The sequence below is a fragment of the Melanaphis sacchari genome, unplaced genomic scaffold (assembly GCF_002803265.2).
Source record: "Melanaphis sacchari strain LSU unplaced genomic scaffold, SCAv2.0 Contig7_pilon_pilon, whole genome shotgun sequence".
Taxonomy (NCBI): domain Eukaryota; kingdom Metazoa; phylum Arthropoda; class Insecta; order Hemiptera; family Aphididae; genus Melanaphis; species Melanaphis sacchari.
In genome coordinates, this window is record NW_020271560.1 from 3,129,246 (window position 1) to 3,144,242 (window position 14,997).

The window sequence follows — 14,997 nt, forward strand, 5'->3', positions numbered from 1 at the left end:
ACAAAAAACTTGTTCCGAATTTTATGATTATGATTTATGTTAAAACTCAGCCATCTCTAGTCCCTACTTTCATTGGTTAAATATTCTAGTAAATACTAAATATGAATGGTAGATTAAAAAAAAAGGGGGAGACTGGAGAGCCCAGACCTAGTAGGTACAATCAAATAAATATTAAATACCTATAATTTTATGTTTTATAATAACCTTTTTGATAAATAAAAATATGTTCGATATATAAAACGTATAATTGTATAAAATAGTGTATCATTTATTTTGCTTTTTGTCCTAGAATTGCTTTATGAAACATTGCGACCCTAAATAAAAACATACTTATTCAAGTTATCAAATTAATATTATCGCCTATCGGTATTGATAAAATATTTGTATATTGTATTTTTTACAAAATAAATTGTCTTTAACACTAGCTGTTTCAGGATTCGTTTAACTTTGACTACGTGGGTCTGTGGCGTATGAATATAATTTTATTTTTTTTGTCTATCTACTGAAGAATACCTTTAATTATGTACGCAAACGAAAAAATATTATTTTTGTGGTTATGGTGAAGGTAGCTTAGGAAGAACGGTGCTTCAAGTAAAAAACAAATTGTCATAATTATATCGCACAAAAACTATGAATAAATTTTGTATAATAATGTAATATATTGGCGTGTTTCCAATGTAGGTATCGTAAATGTGTATGAAAGTGCATGCGGTGGAAACGCGTGAGCTTTTACTCTCATATTTTTCGATAAATATTTGTGAATTTTCGGCCGATTATAAATCTTTGAAAATATTATCGCGACAGACTATATATTTTATGTTCAGTGTCCCGGGCAATTAAGTCGTAAGAAACTTATACAATATCTTTAATTATCGTATCAACATGGTTATTAGTTATTACTCATTTGTCTTTGTAGATTTTAGATTGATAATTCCTTAAAGTATCATGCAGTACTTATCTAATGTACAGACACTTAATGATTGTTTTTTTTAATAGTTTAAAAATCCTTAGAAACCCTTATTTTTAACATCCGTACCAATTTCCGATAATCATCATTAGAAGTACCTTTGTTTGAAGACCTCTCTACTCTATTATTTTCATGTCATTATTTTATCAATTAAAGTTATTGTTTAAATTTGCGATAGATGGCCTAATAAACAATTTTGGGGAAAAAATGTGTATTATAGTTTAAAATTGATTGTCATTCAAGGTATCAAGGTATCTGATGTGAAAAAATGTCAACTCCCGCATTAGTATAAGTATTTCTTCAGGTCAGCAGAAATTATATTAAATTAAAAACATTCAGTAGGTGTTAACAACAACTTTATAATTTTATGTTATTATTTAATGGATAAAGTATATTTAGATTTTTATGTCAGGATAATGTTTTTGCGTTTTAAAAATATAATACCATTTATACAGTCCTTATTTCTATAAAGCACAAGATAATAAATTATTAAAAAAAAAAATCATTTCATGTTTAATTATAGTGTATACACATATTTAATACAATAAACTAAATACATTTTATATCTTATAGATACGCATGCATATTAATATCAACACATCTATTTAATATAAATCAATTCTATTTAAAGATTTCATATTCTCCTAATTTAAATTAATAAAGGATAAATTATTTACATTTTTATACAAATTCACAATTTAATAGGTTTAATTTGGATTGAAATCAAAGTATTCATAAAATTATAATTCACAAAATAAAAAATAGGTTTACAAAAAATTAATTCATTTAATATGTAAATATATTCCAAATTATCAATTATTACAAAATCTATTGTTTATTATATAAACAAATACAAATGTTATATTTGTATGTATTAAGTTTTACAAATGTTATTGTTACTTTGATTATAATTAGAAATGGACATATAGGCCATGGATAATGTTGTATTTTAACCATTAGGAAAAAGAACTATTTACAACAATCTTCAACAAAATTAATTAATATATTATACATTAAATTGCAAAACTAATGGTAATTTGTGACTAATGAAAATATAATGATGTTCTTTATTTTTTACAGAGTTTTAAAAATAATTTATACATTTATTTGATGTATTTATGAGGATCGTTTTCGCTTAGCAGCTTTGATATCTTCAGTATTTGAGAATGAAGAAACATTTATTTCTTGAAATGAAACATCGTTGTTCTACATATTAAGAAATCAATTAATTATTTATATTATCTATATATTCTATATCATTACAATAAATTATTTGAACCAATCATATCTATACTTTTGTCAATATAAAAATGAACCTTGGCAGCCAGCTACTGTGCACAGTATAAATAAGTAGGAATTACTTTGCCTATTTTTATCTTGTAAGAGTCTATTGTTTGGTGGTAACACAACAATACTTGATAAAGATTAATTGTTGTCAAAGTTCCTTTTAATATTGAACTAAGTGTAAGATAATATTATCGTGTAATGGCTTGTGTAATTAACATAGTATGTAGGTAATAATGCATTTATAACACTGATACCAGACCAGTTTGATTTGAAAAAAATTAAATAAATAATTATAATTACCTGGTATTGATTATTGGACTTGTTTAAAGATGATGGGAACAACGTAATAACGGAGTTTGGTAATGTGACCTAGAAAAAAATACAAATAACAATATGAATGTGTATATTTAATAAATTATCATATTTATAAATACTTAATACTACAGAATTCATTATTCACTGAAATATCTCAGTAATTATTTTTATTTTATTTTTTTAATTTATAAATGTCGAATTTCTATAAAGAGATTTCAACATTACATGCAGAATTTGGCATATCTATGCATTACATTACCTATGATTTGTTTAACAAATTAATAGGATCTTAAGACAATTATAATACAAATAGATACATGGTTAAATTTATAATTCTTAGTCAAATAATTAAAGATAAATAATAAAAAAAACTATTAAACCAAAAACCACTAATGAGCATTGAGCTTAGTTTGCTTAACTAAGCCTATAAATATATACACATTAATATTTTTAATTAAAACATGATAAATTATTGTATTGTTGTTACAATTTTAAACAAAGAACTAGGTATAATTTGTTTAAAACATATACTTTTTCATTTCTTTAAAATTTTATGTCATGGTACTGTTAACCTTTTGAGAATTATTTCCTTGAAAATTCTGAAATTCTCTTTAACTTTGATTTTATATAATAATTATATATTTCCAAATCTATTTTAGAATAATCTAAAATTTATTGAATTTTTATCTCACAAATCTGAGTATTTGAATATTTTTAAAATGATAATGCAAAAAACTCATTTTTTAATATCTTTAGTTAATACCATATTCTATATTTTCAATTACAAATCAATTTAATCACAATAGGGATAGGTCACAGGTTTTTTACTTGGGCAGAGAGTAACTCATTTAGACATTTTGTATCAAAAACTTTCCTCAACAAATTTTCAAAACCACCTTGGGTAGATTACAGCAACTCACTGATTAGAAACAAATGATTTTAGATTTAAAATTAAATAACGCAAACTATTTTGTATTTGAAAATAGTCAATTAACAGTTTTAGAATTTTATTTTAATACTATTGTTTTTAAATCCTTAGATACATATAACTACTAAAAAAAACCAACAATTTTAACTGACCCTAAACTAGATGTAAAATACCAAGTATAAATTATTATGATTTAAGAAGATGTTAATATTTTTATTTTTTTTTTTTTTGTAATACTCAAAAATTATGCTATTATTGATATATTTATTTTATATTAGTAAATTTGAATAATTTCATTAACAACATACTTGTAAGTTTGACAAACTATCAATATTTGTAGTTGAATTATCATCAACTTGTGTGGTCTCTTGATATATATCATTAGGTTCATTTGAAAACTTTTCTTCAGTTATATCAGCTATTAAAGGCAATTTATCTTTGTTAATTGTGACGTCTGAACCTTTCAGACAGATTGAATTACGATGTACATGTTTTACAACTGTTATATTTTTCATTTGATCATTACGAGAACTTAATTTTGATTTATTATCATTTACAGATTTGTACAATGGTAGTCGACTGTTTATACTTGTATTATTAAACAATTTTTCCAGTAAAATATAATTTTTTTCCAAACGTTTTTTATGATCAGTTTTTAATTGCATAACTGGTTTAGATTTAACATTTTTGCTAACATTGTGATCTTTAAATTGTTGTACATTTTTAGATGCTATTTGATAATCAGTATTTTCAGTATTTAAAGTAGCAGATGAAAATATTGTTTTTTGTCTTGGTACAAATGACATGGCAGTTGTAGTACTTGACACTGGTGGAAGTGCTGAATATTGTTCTAATGATACTACAGGTACTTCTTTAGCTGAAAATGAATCTACAGATATAGTGTTTGTCAACGATGATTCAACTTTATGAGGAATTGACTTTTTTGATTCAAAAGCTTGTACTTGTTTCTTCCTTTTTTTATCTATATTAATTTCTGTAAAATTAAATAGATTATTTTTCATACATATATTATGTAGAATTTATTAAAATTCCATTTAAATTGATTAGCTCATAAGTGTTTGAATTGGTATTTTAATAAATTAATGTAATTAATAAATAAAAATAAATTAACTTACCTAGATTTCTTGATAATGTTTTTGAACTACCAAAATTAATGCTTTTCTTCTTTGATTCCATCTATAAAAAATATATTTATTTATGTTTGAATAATGACAATCATTACTTATAATACTAAACAGAAAGAAAAATAACTATGACCAAACAAAAATAACAGCATAGTTGTGGCGCTTAGTTCATTGTGACTACATTTTTTTATAAACCTTTAATAAAAGTTTCATTAAAATGAAAGAAAACATGATCTAATATCAAATTTTAAAATAGGAATATTATCTGTGTTTTATTATCAGTTTTTATTATGTTTTAATTTTAGAACAAATTATAAATACGTAAAACAATATATCTAAAAAATGCTTAAAATATAACTAATAAAACAAAAAGAATACAAATATTCTTACCTTTAAATTATGTAATAGGTTAATTTACTATAATACAAACATCAAAATATAAAATTAATTCTGCTACATGTTTAAATGTGACCTCAACCCTAACATTGTAACCATTGACAAGTTAATATTAAACTATTTGATATTCTGTATACTTTAAATATTTATTATAAACAATTAGCAATAATTAAGTTAAATTAACTAATAAGAAAATATTTAATAAATAAAATACTATACTGCTTCATTTACATTACATAAATCTATTATATGTAATCTATTAATTTTACCTTATTGTTTACTTTTAAACGCCTTTTTGTTTCATCAGTTTTTTGTTGATTAGATTGATATTTATGTATATTTACTAACAACTCTTCTAACAACTAAAATTCGAACAAAATAATTATTTTCAAATTAACAATAAAAAAGAGATTTTTCACCATTTTTACCTTACAAATATCCGTGGGTTTAGGTTCATAAATATGGTCACTCAACAATAATGGAACACACATAATAGATCTAGGTACTGATTTATCATCACTTTTATATCTTCGAACCGCTATAATGTCAGGATTAACTTTTTTTTTCAGAATTTCTAATATCACATCAATATAGGCTTTTAACTTATTTGTTTCAAGGTTTATTTTAAACCTGTAATTACAGAAATATTACAAATAGTACCATTTAAATTATCTATTATAAATCTTATACCTCATCTTCAGAGCATGTGGAACTTTTGAATTCATACACAATAACATAGAGTATTCTCGAGTTTCTGTTATAACAAAAATATACAATTTAATAAGTTTAAATGATAGTAGACGGAAATCAAACTTCCACAAAAGATGATGAATTATATTGTCACTAGCAATATCCTCCTAAACATAAATAAGTATGACATTTAAAAATTTTAATATTAATTAATTTTAATTAAGCTAAATATGTAAAATTAATTTTAACAATAAAATTGTTTTTAACTAACCATTGATTTCGATAATTTTTGTGATTTATTCAACTTTGTTTCAGATAATGTATCTTCTTGCGACTTTTTTAATAAATCCATTTCAAACTTAGAAGAATCATCATTTATTACTTTTAGTGGATTTAATATTATAGTTCGACGACTTAACAATTGATGTTGTAACTGAACAGTTAAACCAGCAATAGGTGATGGATCCATGCACATAACTGGGAAATTTAATCTAATCAATTTACTCTCAATCTTTAATCTTCGTTTGTATGAACAATGTTTAGGACTACATTGAGCAATTATTCGATTTAAATCACTCTGAATGGACTGAAAAATAATGGCTGTTATGAAACAATTGATTTACAAAATTTACACAAAATATAAATTTTTTTTGTAAAAAATTTAAATTATTAACTTACCAAACTATGAGGATGCAATAAAATTCGATAAATTCTTGTTGATTCATCAGCATGATATTTATTATGAATTTCTGCTATTACACGTCCATTATAAAATAACATTGGATCAGCTTTATCAAACAAATGCAATAAACATGGTGGAAGTTGTTCTCTTTCAACAAATTCTAATATTGAATCTTCAGCATAGCTATAAAAAGTTTCAACTGGTGGTTTATCCTTATTCATGGTTATTTTAACTGAATAACCTATATCTACAGAGTACAAAGTAATCACAAAGACATTAGGATTAACCTCTGAAGGATCATCAAATAATTCATCTAGCAAACATGATGGGTATAAATACTGAAACAAATTAAAAAAAAAAAAAAAAATGAAACATTTTAACTTTACCATGTTATTTTATATCTACCTACTTTTTCAGGCCACTCTTTAGAATCAGCAAAAAAACATAATTTCTTTTTATGTATTTCATGTAATTTTTCAAATAAATTATACTTGACTTTTTTATTTTTTTTATTGCTTGGTATTTCATCAACAACTAACGGTATATTATAACTAAATTCAGGCTCTAATTCAGTACATTCACGTTCTAATTGCAAAACTTCCTTATGAAGATCTTCTATTTCTAAATTTGGCTCAACAAACTCTTCTGGAAATTCTTTCATTTCTAGCAACTGTTTTTCATCAACTTTTTGTTGTAATGCTTCAATCATTTTTTGTTGTACTAAATCTTTATATTCTTCTTTTGTTTTTTGAAATTTGTCTTTTAATTCATAAAACAATTTTTGTTGTTTATCATAAACAGGGTCATTTAATGTATTGCCTTTTAACTGTTGTTCTTTATCATACTCTAATTTTGAATTTTTATAAAACTCTTCTTGAAATTTTTTCATTTGTTGATGTAATTTTTCTTCTAACTGTTCTTGTTGTATTTTCAATTTTAAAGGTATTTCATCTAAATCTTGTATATTTTCTATTTCCATTTGTAAATGCAAATCTTCAAATTTCTGAGATTTATCATTATCACTTTTTTCATTTACATTTCTTTGTAACTCATGTACACTATCAATACATTTTATTTGTTCTTCTTTATCAATCTTCTGTTGTATATCTCTTTTACACTGTTTTAGTTCTGTAGAACTAAATTTTTCATCTGTAGAACTAATTTCATTTTCCATAGAAGCAGATTCATCAATTGAATTAAGTTCTTCTACTGAAGAAGATTCGATTGTTTCAAAATCGTCAACTATTTCAGTTACTATGTTGATATCTTCATTTATTTTTTCTATTTCTTCTTCACTTTCCTGTGATGATTGTCTATCAGATTCGTCTGTATTTAATTCAGACTCTATTTGTAAGTTCCAATCCAAGTCTTTTTTTACTTCGTCATCAAATCCTTCAACGTCTACATCAGAATCTTCTTGTATTTCATCTTCGTTTTCTATGTCAGACTTTTCTTGTTCTACTTCATCCTTAAATTCTTCCATTTCTATGTCAATTTCTTCTAGTACTTTTTCAAATGTGTGTGTATTAACATTAGACCCTTCTTCTATTTCCTTAAGTTTATCAATTTTATTATTGATTTCTTCTTGTGTTTCTTCAATCTTATTAACACTTAAATCAGACCTTTCTCTAAGATCTTCATTAAATTTGGAATGATTAGGATCTATCGATATTTTACCATTAATTTTATCTAATTCAGTTGGAAAATAAATGTTAAGCAAATTTTCAATTCTTTTATAATATGGTGCAGATTCTTGTTTAAATGAAAAAAGTAGTTTTTCTAAGAACTTTTCTTTGACTTCTGTAGAAAACATACGATTAAATTCATCATTATACTTTTTTTCTAATTCTTCATCGTGCTTTTGATCCATATCTAACTCTAATTCTTCAATTTCCTTTGTTATTTTTGCAATTCGTATTGCTAATAATTCGTCACATTCTTCTTCTTCTTCTCCTTCTTCATTTACATTGTTCTTTATTTTTTCTTTACCTTGTAAATCACTTATAAGTAAATCAATTTCTTGTAATATCCTTTTATGATTTTCATCCATATTATCTTCATATATATTTTTTTGGGTTTCTTCATCATCTTGCTGAAGTTCTTTAACATTCTGTTGCACTTCATTATAAAATTGTTCTTGGAAATTATCATGTAATTTTGGTTGTATGTCTTCTTCTTCCATATTTTGAATCAATTCTTTGTTTATTTTATCTTGAATATCTTCTTCAATATCCTGTGATAAATTTACTTTATCAAATTTAATTTGTACATTTTTATTTAATAATTGTATACCTTTGTGAACTGTATGCTTCAAATTTTCATAAAATGCTTTTTGATTATCTTTATCAATGTTTTGTTGATTTTCTCCAAGTTCTTCATGTTTATTTATATCAAGTTTTTGTTGACACTCTGAATCAACTTGTATATCTAAGTATAACTCTACTTCTGCACCAGGCATTGGTGGGGCTTCAATCTGTAATTGTATTTGTATTTCTTGTTTTTCTTTTTCAAAATCTTTAATTAGTTCTTCATTACATTCATATTTTTTATCTTTAACAATTTCTGATTGACCATCTACATCGAGGTTTTGCTGTTTCTTACTTAACTCATTTTGCTCTTCTCCAATTAATTCTACTCCACATTCTAACTTTTTTTGTACACTGTTATTAAATTCTTTAGATAAGTTAGTACTTAACTTATCATGTTCATCATGATAAGATTTATTTACAACTTTTTTTTCAATCTCGTGTTTTTCTGTGTCAACCTGAACAGGAGCAATTTTGTTAGATTTTTGTTGTATATCATTATAAAAGTATTGTGGTATATCTTCTAGCTTTGTTTTTTTCTCCAATTTCTGTTGTTTCATATTTACTTTATTAATATATTGTTTATCAAATTGGTCTTGCTTTTCTCCTATGATCTGTTGTTTATTTACTTTAATTTTTTTTTGTACTTCTTTTTCTTCGCTTTCAGCTTCATCACTATCAGTTCCCCCCGCTTCAGTTTCTTCACTTTCTTCTTCTGAATTTTCTATGTCAACAGTATGCAGATATGAATGACCAAGATTTAGTAATGCCTAAAAATTAAAAATTTAATCTTTCAATACTATTTTAATAAATTATCATTGTTATCTATTAATATACTGTAAATCATATGAATGAATGTTATTATAATAAATAATATAAATAAATAACTATTTAAGTTTAATTATTATTTCAAAATAATAACTTACTCTAGCAATTCTTATTTGTTTATCAGCTAGGTTTTCCATGATGACTCTAGCTATAACACAAAGTAAATAATATTAAGTAACTAAAAATTATAGATTTAATTGTATTTAGGTAAAAAGTATTAAAAATATTTAAATTATTATAAACATTAAATGTTTAATATTATAAAGTATGGACAAGATACTACCTACATCAATTTTTAGAAAACATTTTAAGGATCTAGGCCAAAGATTGTAACTAATAATCTGAGGGGAAAGAGGAATAAACCACCAAAATTATTTTACTTAAATACTGTTTTTATTTTTTCATTATTTATTTCAATGTAGACTTAGAATAAACAAAAAAACAAATATTTTGGATCTATAAAATGCTTTTTTTTAATCATCCAGGCCACTTTAAAAACTAGTTTTCAACCCTTGGTTTACACTTAAGAATAATTTAAAAAGTGGACTTCTTTATTATTTAAGTTTAATGTTAGTATTTTGCTTTAAAATATATAAACAATTATTAATTTGTTATATTAAAATAATTGTATTATTATATTATATTAACAGGTTTTATCAAGTGGATGAATGTATAAACAGTTTGTAATATTGTTTGTGTTAGATCCATAATATTAACAATTACAAATGCACCTATAATATAATAAGAATAAAATTACAAGGTTAATCTTAATGACTTATTTTTATAGTAAACCATCTGGATAATTAAATTTTTGCCAACATAGCTGTACCCAATTATCTGAAGATGACTATTAATTCTAGAGAAATGTATATATGTATTGGTCCTACTGTTATTGATAGAATACTTAATAGTCATTGACACAATTTTATGATATTATGAATTAAGAAATTAATTATTTGAAGAATTATTATAATTTTTTTTACTGTAAAATTACTTAAAAAAAATCTGAAAGTAACAAGTATAATAAATATCCTACATTTTGGTAAACTTATGTAATTTATAATTATAATTACAATATTTGATTTTTAAATTGTATCGTATAAAACTTATTTAATAATTAAATCGTAAAAAAAATTATTTATTTTATAATTTTGTTTGTAGGGACCTATGTACTATTGTAATTTTGAATATATTTATTTAATAATTATATTAAAGTTTATGTAATTTCTATATTAGATAAATATTAAAGCATTAAGGTGACAAAATGATTTCTACATGCATTTATATTATTTACTTTATATTTTATACCTAGTTTTATTTTATTTCACATAAATATACTTGTTCATACATCTAAACCTGTAAAATTCATTATTAATAATTTATATAAGTTTTTTTTTTTAACTAATAAAAAATGTATTGATTTACCAAGTTGAACATTATAAATTTAACAAAATAACTTGAAATAATTGAATAATTTATTAAGATAGATTATAATTAATAATATTTTTTTTAATAATATACAAGCTTATTGAAACATATAGTTTTCAACAATTTGCCGTCATTATTGAAATGTTTAATTAGAATTGATATTTAATACTGTATATCTGATATCATTTAAAAATTATAAATACTCTACATTCTATAATGTGTCTAGGTATATTGTATGTAAAAGTTAAATTCAAGTGAAATGAGAAAACATCAAATTGGATAAAAATTATTGAGTGGTACCTATGGATAATTGTCAATCTACCAGCCTAAATTTAGTTCCCACTCCATTGGACCAAACACCAATAATGCATTTTGGTCCACATAAATATTTCCAAGATTAACATTAAATCAGTGATCTACCAACTTGAAACAAATTCAATATAATAATAAGAACTTACCGTCGTATTTCACAGCATGTAAAAATCAATGTCGTCTAAGAGAACTGGGAAGTTGTCACTACAATAAACCTATGTTATAGGTACTTGAATTTATTCACCAGGTAGTAAAATAACTGATTAATAAAAGAAACGAGTATAAATACTAAAGGCTGTGTATTCAACTTTGAAGTATTAAAGTATGAACCTTATAGACATTAATGCGTTACACACTGTGTCATAAGACAAGGACTCGTTTATGTGGAGATGCAGGTACTTCTTTATTTATGGTTATAATAATGCATTAATGTTCCATAATCCAATCTTCAATCATCATTCTTCAGTTAGACATATAAAATAAATAGAATATTTCCACTTCCCACTGACTGACCAGTCAATGATCATTATTTAATATCGTATTCTATATACTGTGGTCAACACTCCTGACAGGTCCTGTTGTGATCAATCCAAGCGGCCGGCACTCAGATTTCAGACCTTCAGAGGAAATTTTCTTTATATTATACAGTTTTGTAATTTGTAAACAAATAATTGGCTATGTGCCGCGTACGCATGCATCCGTGCATAAGAGTATAAGACAATTGAAAGTCTGAAGCTTCAAGCTACTGAAATCAACCTATAGTAACTATTATTGTAGATATTTATTATCTACCGTGAGACAAACAAAATCCCATGAATTTCATGTACGCGATAAGCGGCTACGCACGCGCATTTTAACATTCTAATTCTACCAGTTATCACTATATAATATGTACATATTCTTTTACTACTGCAGCTGGTTGGTAAAGATTTTAAAATAGGGTGTACGAATTTTGTACGATACTACGATGAGTACGATGTATACTAATTGCTAATAAATTCATATTATTATCACTTCCTAAATTTCATAGTTGTTAATCTCAAAAATCTTTTGAATCACATGAAGCAAATGATATAATGACGTTCATAAATCATGATACCTAGTTAATAGGAGAATTCATCTACCTACATAAATTATTATCCATCTCGGATTCATCTGTATAAAATATTAATAAATATTCGTCGAAGTATAAACTAGAATTAGTAAAAAGTGGGCATTCAGGTAACCACTTTCCTGTATAGTATAGACTATAGATGACCACTTGTCATTAATATTCGAGTGTAACTCATCATTGAGTAGGTCATTGTAATGGATGTGGATCTGTTAAATTTGAATTCAATAAGAAATCATTGCAAACAAAAACGATGGTTATTAACCAGATAGGGTCTGTTAGCCTTACGAGTTATGACTATAAACAGTAGGTAATTAAGGACATTAAGTACATTCCATCAATTGATCAAACATTTAAATTTTTTAATTGCTATTACTGTAATAAATTTTATTAATTTTACCAACTTTAATTAATTAATAATTATTATACATTTATACATCATATTATAATGGTATTAGTTTAAAATATATAATAGGTATTTTGTATTTATATCATATTATGTTAATATCAACGTTATTATAGGTACCTACCTATTCTTTTTAGTCAATATCACTGTGTAATTTTACATTTCATTGATGTTCCTAGGACATTCCATGAGGACATGTAACATCCCTACATGCGTATGTTGCATTAGCGTAACGCCATAACGGCAACGTCTCTATGCTTGCTAATGACCGTAGCAATTTTACACTTAAAAAACATTATCTTTATGTTTCCTTGTGTCATATACCTTAATATATATCTCCGAAACGTTACCGCAACGTCACATTTATTCGCCGTATGTATGTTTCTATTAAACATCGTATATATGTTTCTATCAAACGTTGAATATAAGTTTCCATTAAACGTTATATGTATGTTCCCGTTGATCATCGTATATTTTATTTAAGCTATTATTAGTTACATTTAAAAATAATATCTATTCTTGTATTTATAATAATAGTCAAAGTAGGGTACTGTACTACCACTAAGTCCTAACACCATAAAACAGGGTGTAAAGATGAAAAAGAAAATTCATTTTTCATGAGTGTATCTACTGTTATTCTAATAGGTAAATTTTTGTTTTATCAACATCAACTTTTTTCAATTTGCTTTCTTATTTTTACAAGTTTTAAATAATTTAAATTTTGTACCTCCTAGTACATTTTTCAAATGCTACTTATTCCATTAGATATAATAAATCTCATAAGGCTGATTTAACTATTTTCCCTTGGCATATACATGTTTAAATAACTTCATAATGTATGGATAGAAAATATAATTTAACACTTCAATATTTAATTGAGTGTATAGATCCCAGATTTTTTGAAGGGAATTATAATAAATAACTAAATACATAGTTTAAATCTTTTAAATATTGGCATTTTATTTAGGCACCAATGGTAATAAAAATAAGCAACATATTATTAGATATTTGATATTATAATTTATGTATCTATTTATGTATAGGTAATTATATAAATATATTTGGATATACGATTTATTATTATGAACCATATGTAAGGGCATCGAGGTATTACATAAAAATTAGAAAACAATACAGCTGCACTACGTCTAATTAGTAATTATATTAATTATAACAAGAGTTCTTCAATAACGCTGTCGGTACGTTTCATCTGTACCAGAGATTTCTTGGAACTATAAACAGCACACAAAAAACATCTATGGTACGTTTCATATAGTACTTGACTGTTCATAACTTTGAATAGCGCAAAAAAAACAAACCAGTGATATCGTGCTTGCGTTACAAATCAACGTCGATCACGAAACACCATAATAATTAATAACCTTCCAAATACGTTATAAAACATAAATTGCACAGTGGAAGAATATATATAGGTACCAATATACGAGTATATTACTCAATACCGACTTCAGGGCCTTCAGGCGACTTCCATAGAGCGATGTGAATAGGTTTAGGGTTTATAAATAAGTAAAATAATAGCTTAAAATTGAAACATTTTTAAAGTTGCATTGTAAATTATAGAATTTACGTAAAAGTTTTTCTAATAAATGTAGTTTTTAATGAATAATATTTTTGATTTTTGATATTTTTTTATGAAAAAAAACTCATAAGATTACCTATCTAAAATTATAAGATAAAAAAAACTATTTTAATATTCTACTACTTATAAATAATCAAAAGATTATCTAAGTTATTTCTAGGTAACAAATATTAAGATAAGTACTGTAAACTTAATAGTAAAAATGTGATGATGTGTGCATAGGTACAACCATATACCTAGTCAATCAAAATTACAATCAACTTTTGTTACGTAATTTTGTGTTGTATTAAATATGGAAAGTTTTTCTTTAATTTTTTCCACTGTTTGCATCTGTAATCCTATGCCTCCACCATCGCTGAAATAAACAAATTACACATTGAAATACTATATGACGTATAATTAACTATATAACATATGTCCATATAACCATTGAGTATACTCAATGCCCAATGGTATTACTAATAGAAAATTAAATTAGATACTTATTTAATTAAAGTTATAAATACATTACTTTAGGTGTTAATCAGCTCCTATACAATAGATCGAATTCACCGATTTTTTTTTATTATATGTTTCAGCGTGGCCAATAAAATAAT

At 24.6% G+C, this 14,997-nt stretch overlaps 1 protein-coding gene across 2 annotated transcripts; it reads right to left on the reverse strand.

The window, feature by feature from the left end:
* Positions 1-1,868: 1,868 nt before the first annotated feature.
* LOC112601648 (myosin-2 heavy chain-like) lies at positions 1,869-12,055 on the reverse strand. Of its 2 annotated transcripts, XM_025349366.1 has the most exons (13): positions 11,615-12,055; positions 11,431-11,543; positions 9,643-9,692; positions 6,820-9,486; positions 6,407-6,748; positions 6,000-6,314; positions 5,729-5,895; positions 5,467-5,668; positions 5,308-5,400; positions 4,634-4,694; positions 3,806-4,491; positions 2,555-2,623; positions 1,869-2,173 (listed from the first exon to the last, which is right to left on the reverse strand). In XM_025349366.1, the coding sequence occupies exons 3-13, from the start codon at positions 9,679-9,681 to the stop codon at positions 2,084-2,086; spliced, it is 4,731 nt and encodes a 1,576-aa protein (XP_025205151.1). In that variant the 5' UTR covers positions 9,682-9,692; positions 11,431-11,543; positions 11,615-12,055; the 3' UTR covers positions 1,869-2,083. The 2 variants fall into 2 exon arrangements, with proteins under 2 accessions (XP_025205151.1, XP_025205152.1); XM_025349367.1 differs by having other exon boundaries at positions 9,643-9,688; positions 11,431-12,055.
* Positions 12,056-14,997: the final 2,942 nt, after the last annotated feature.

Coding starts and splice junctions, on each gene's coding strand:
- LOC112601648 (XM_025349366.1), bottom strand. CDS start 9,681: ATGGAAAACCTAGCTGATAAACAAATAAGAATTGCTAGA. Junction 6,749..6,819: donor CTAAAGAGTGGCCTGAAAAA/GTAGGTAGATAT, acceptor AATTTGTTTCAG/TATTTATACCCATCATGTTT. Junction 5,896..5,999: donor AAAAATTATCGAAATCAATG/GTTAGTTAAAAA, acceptor ATTTATGTTTAG/GAGGATATTGCTAGTGACAA.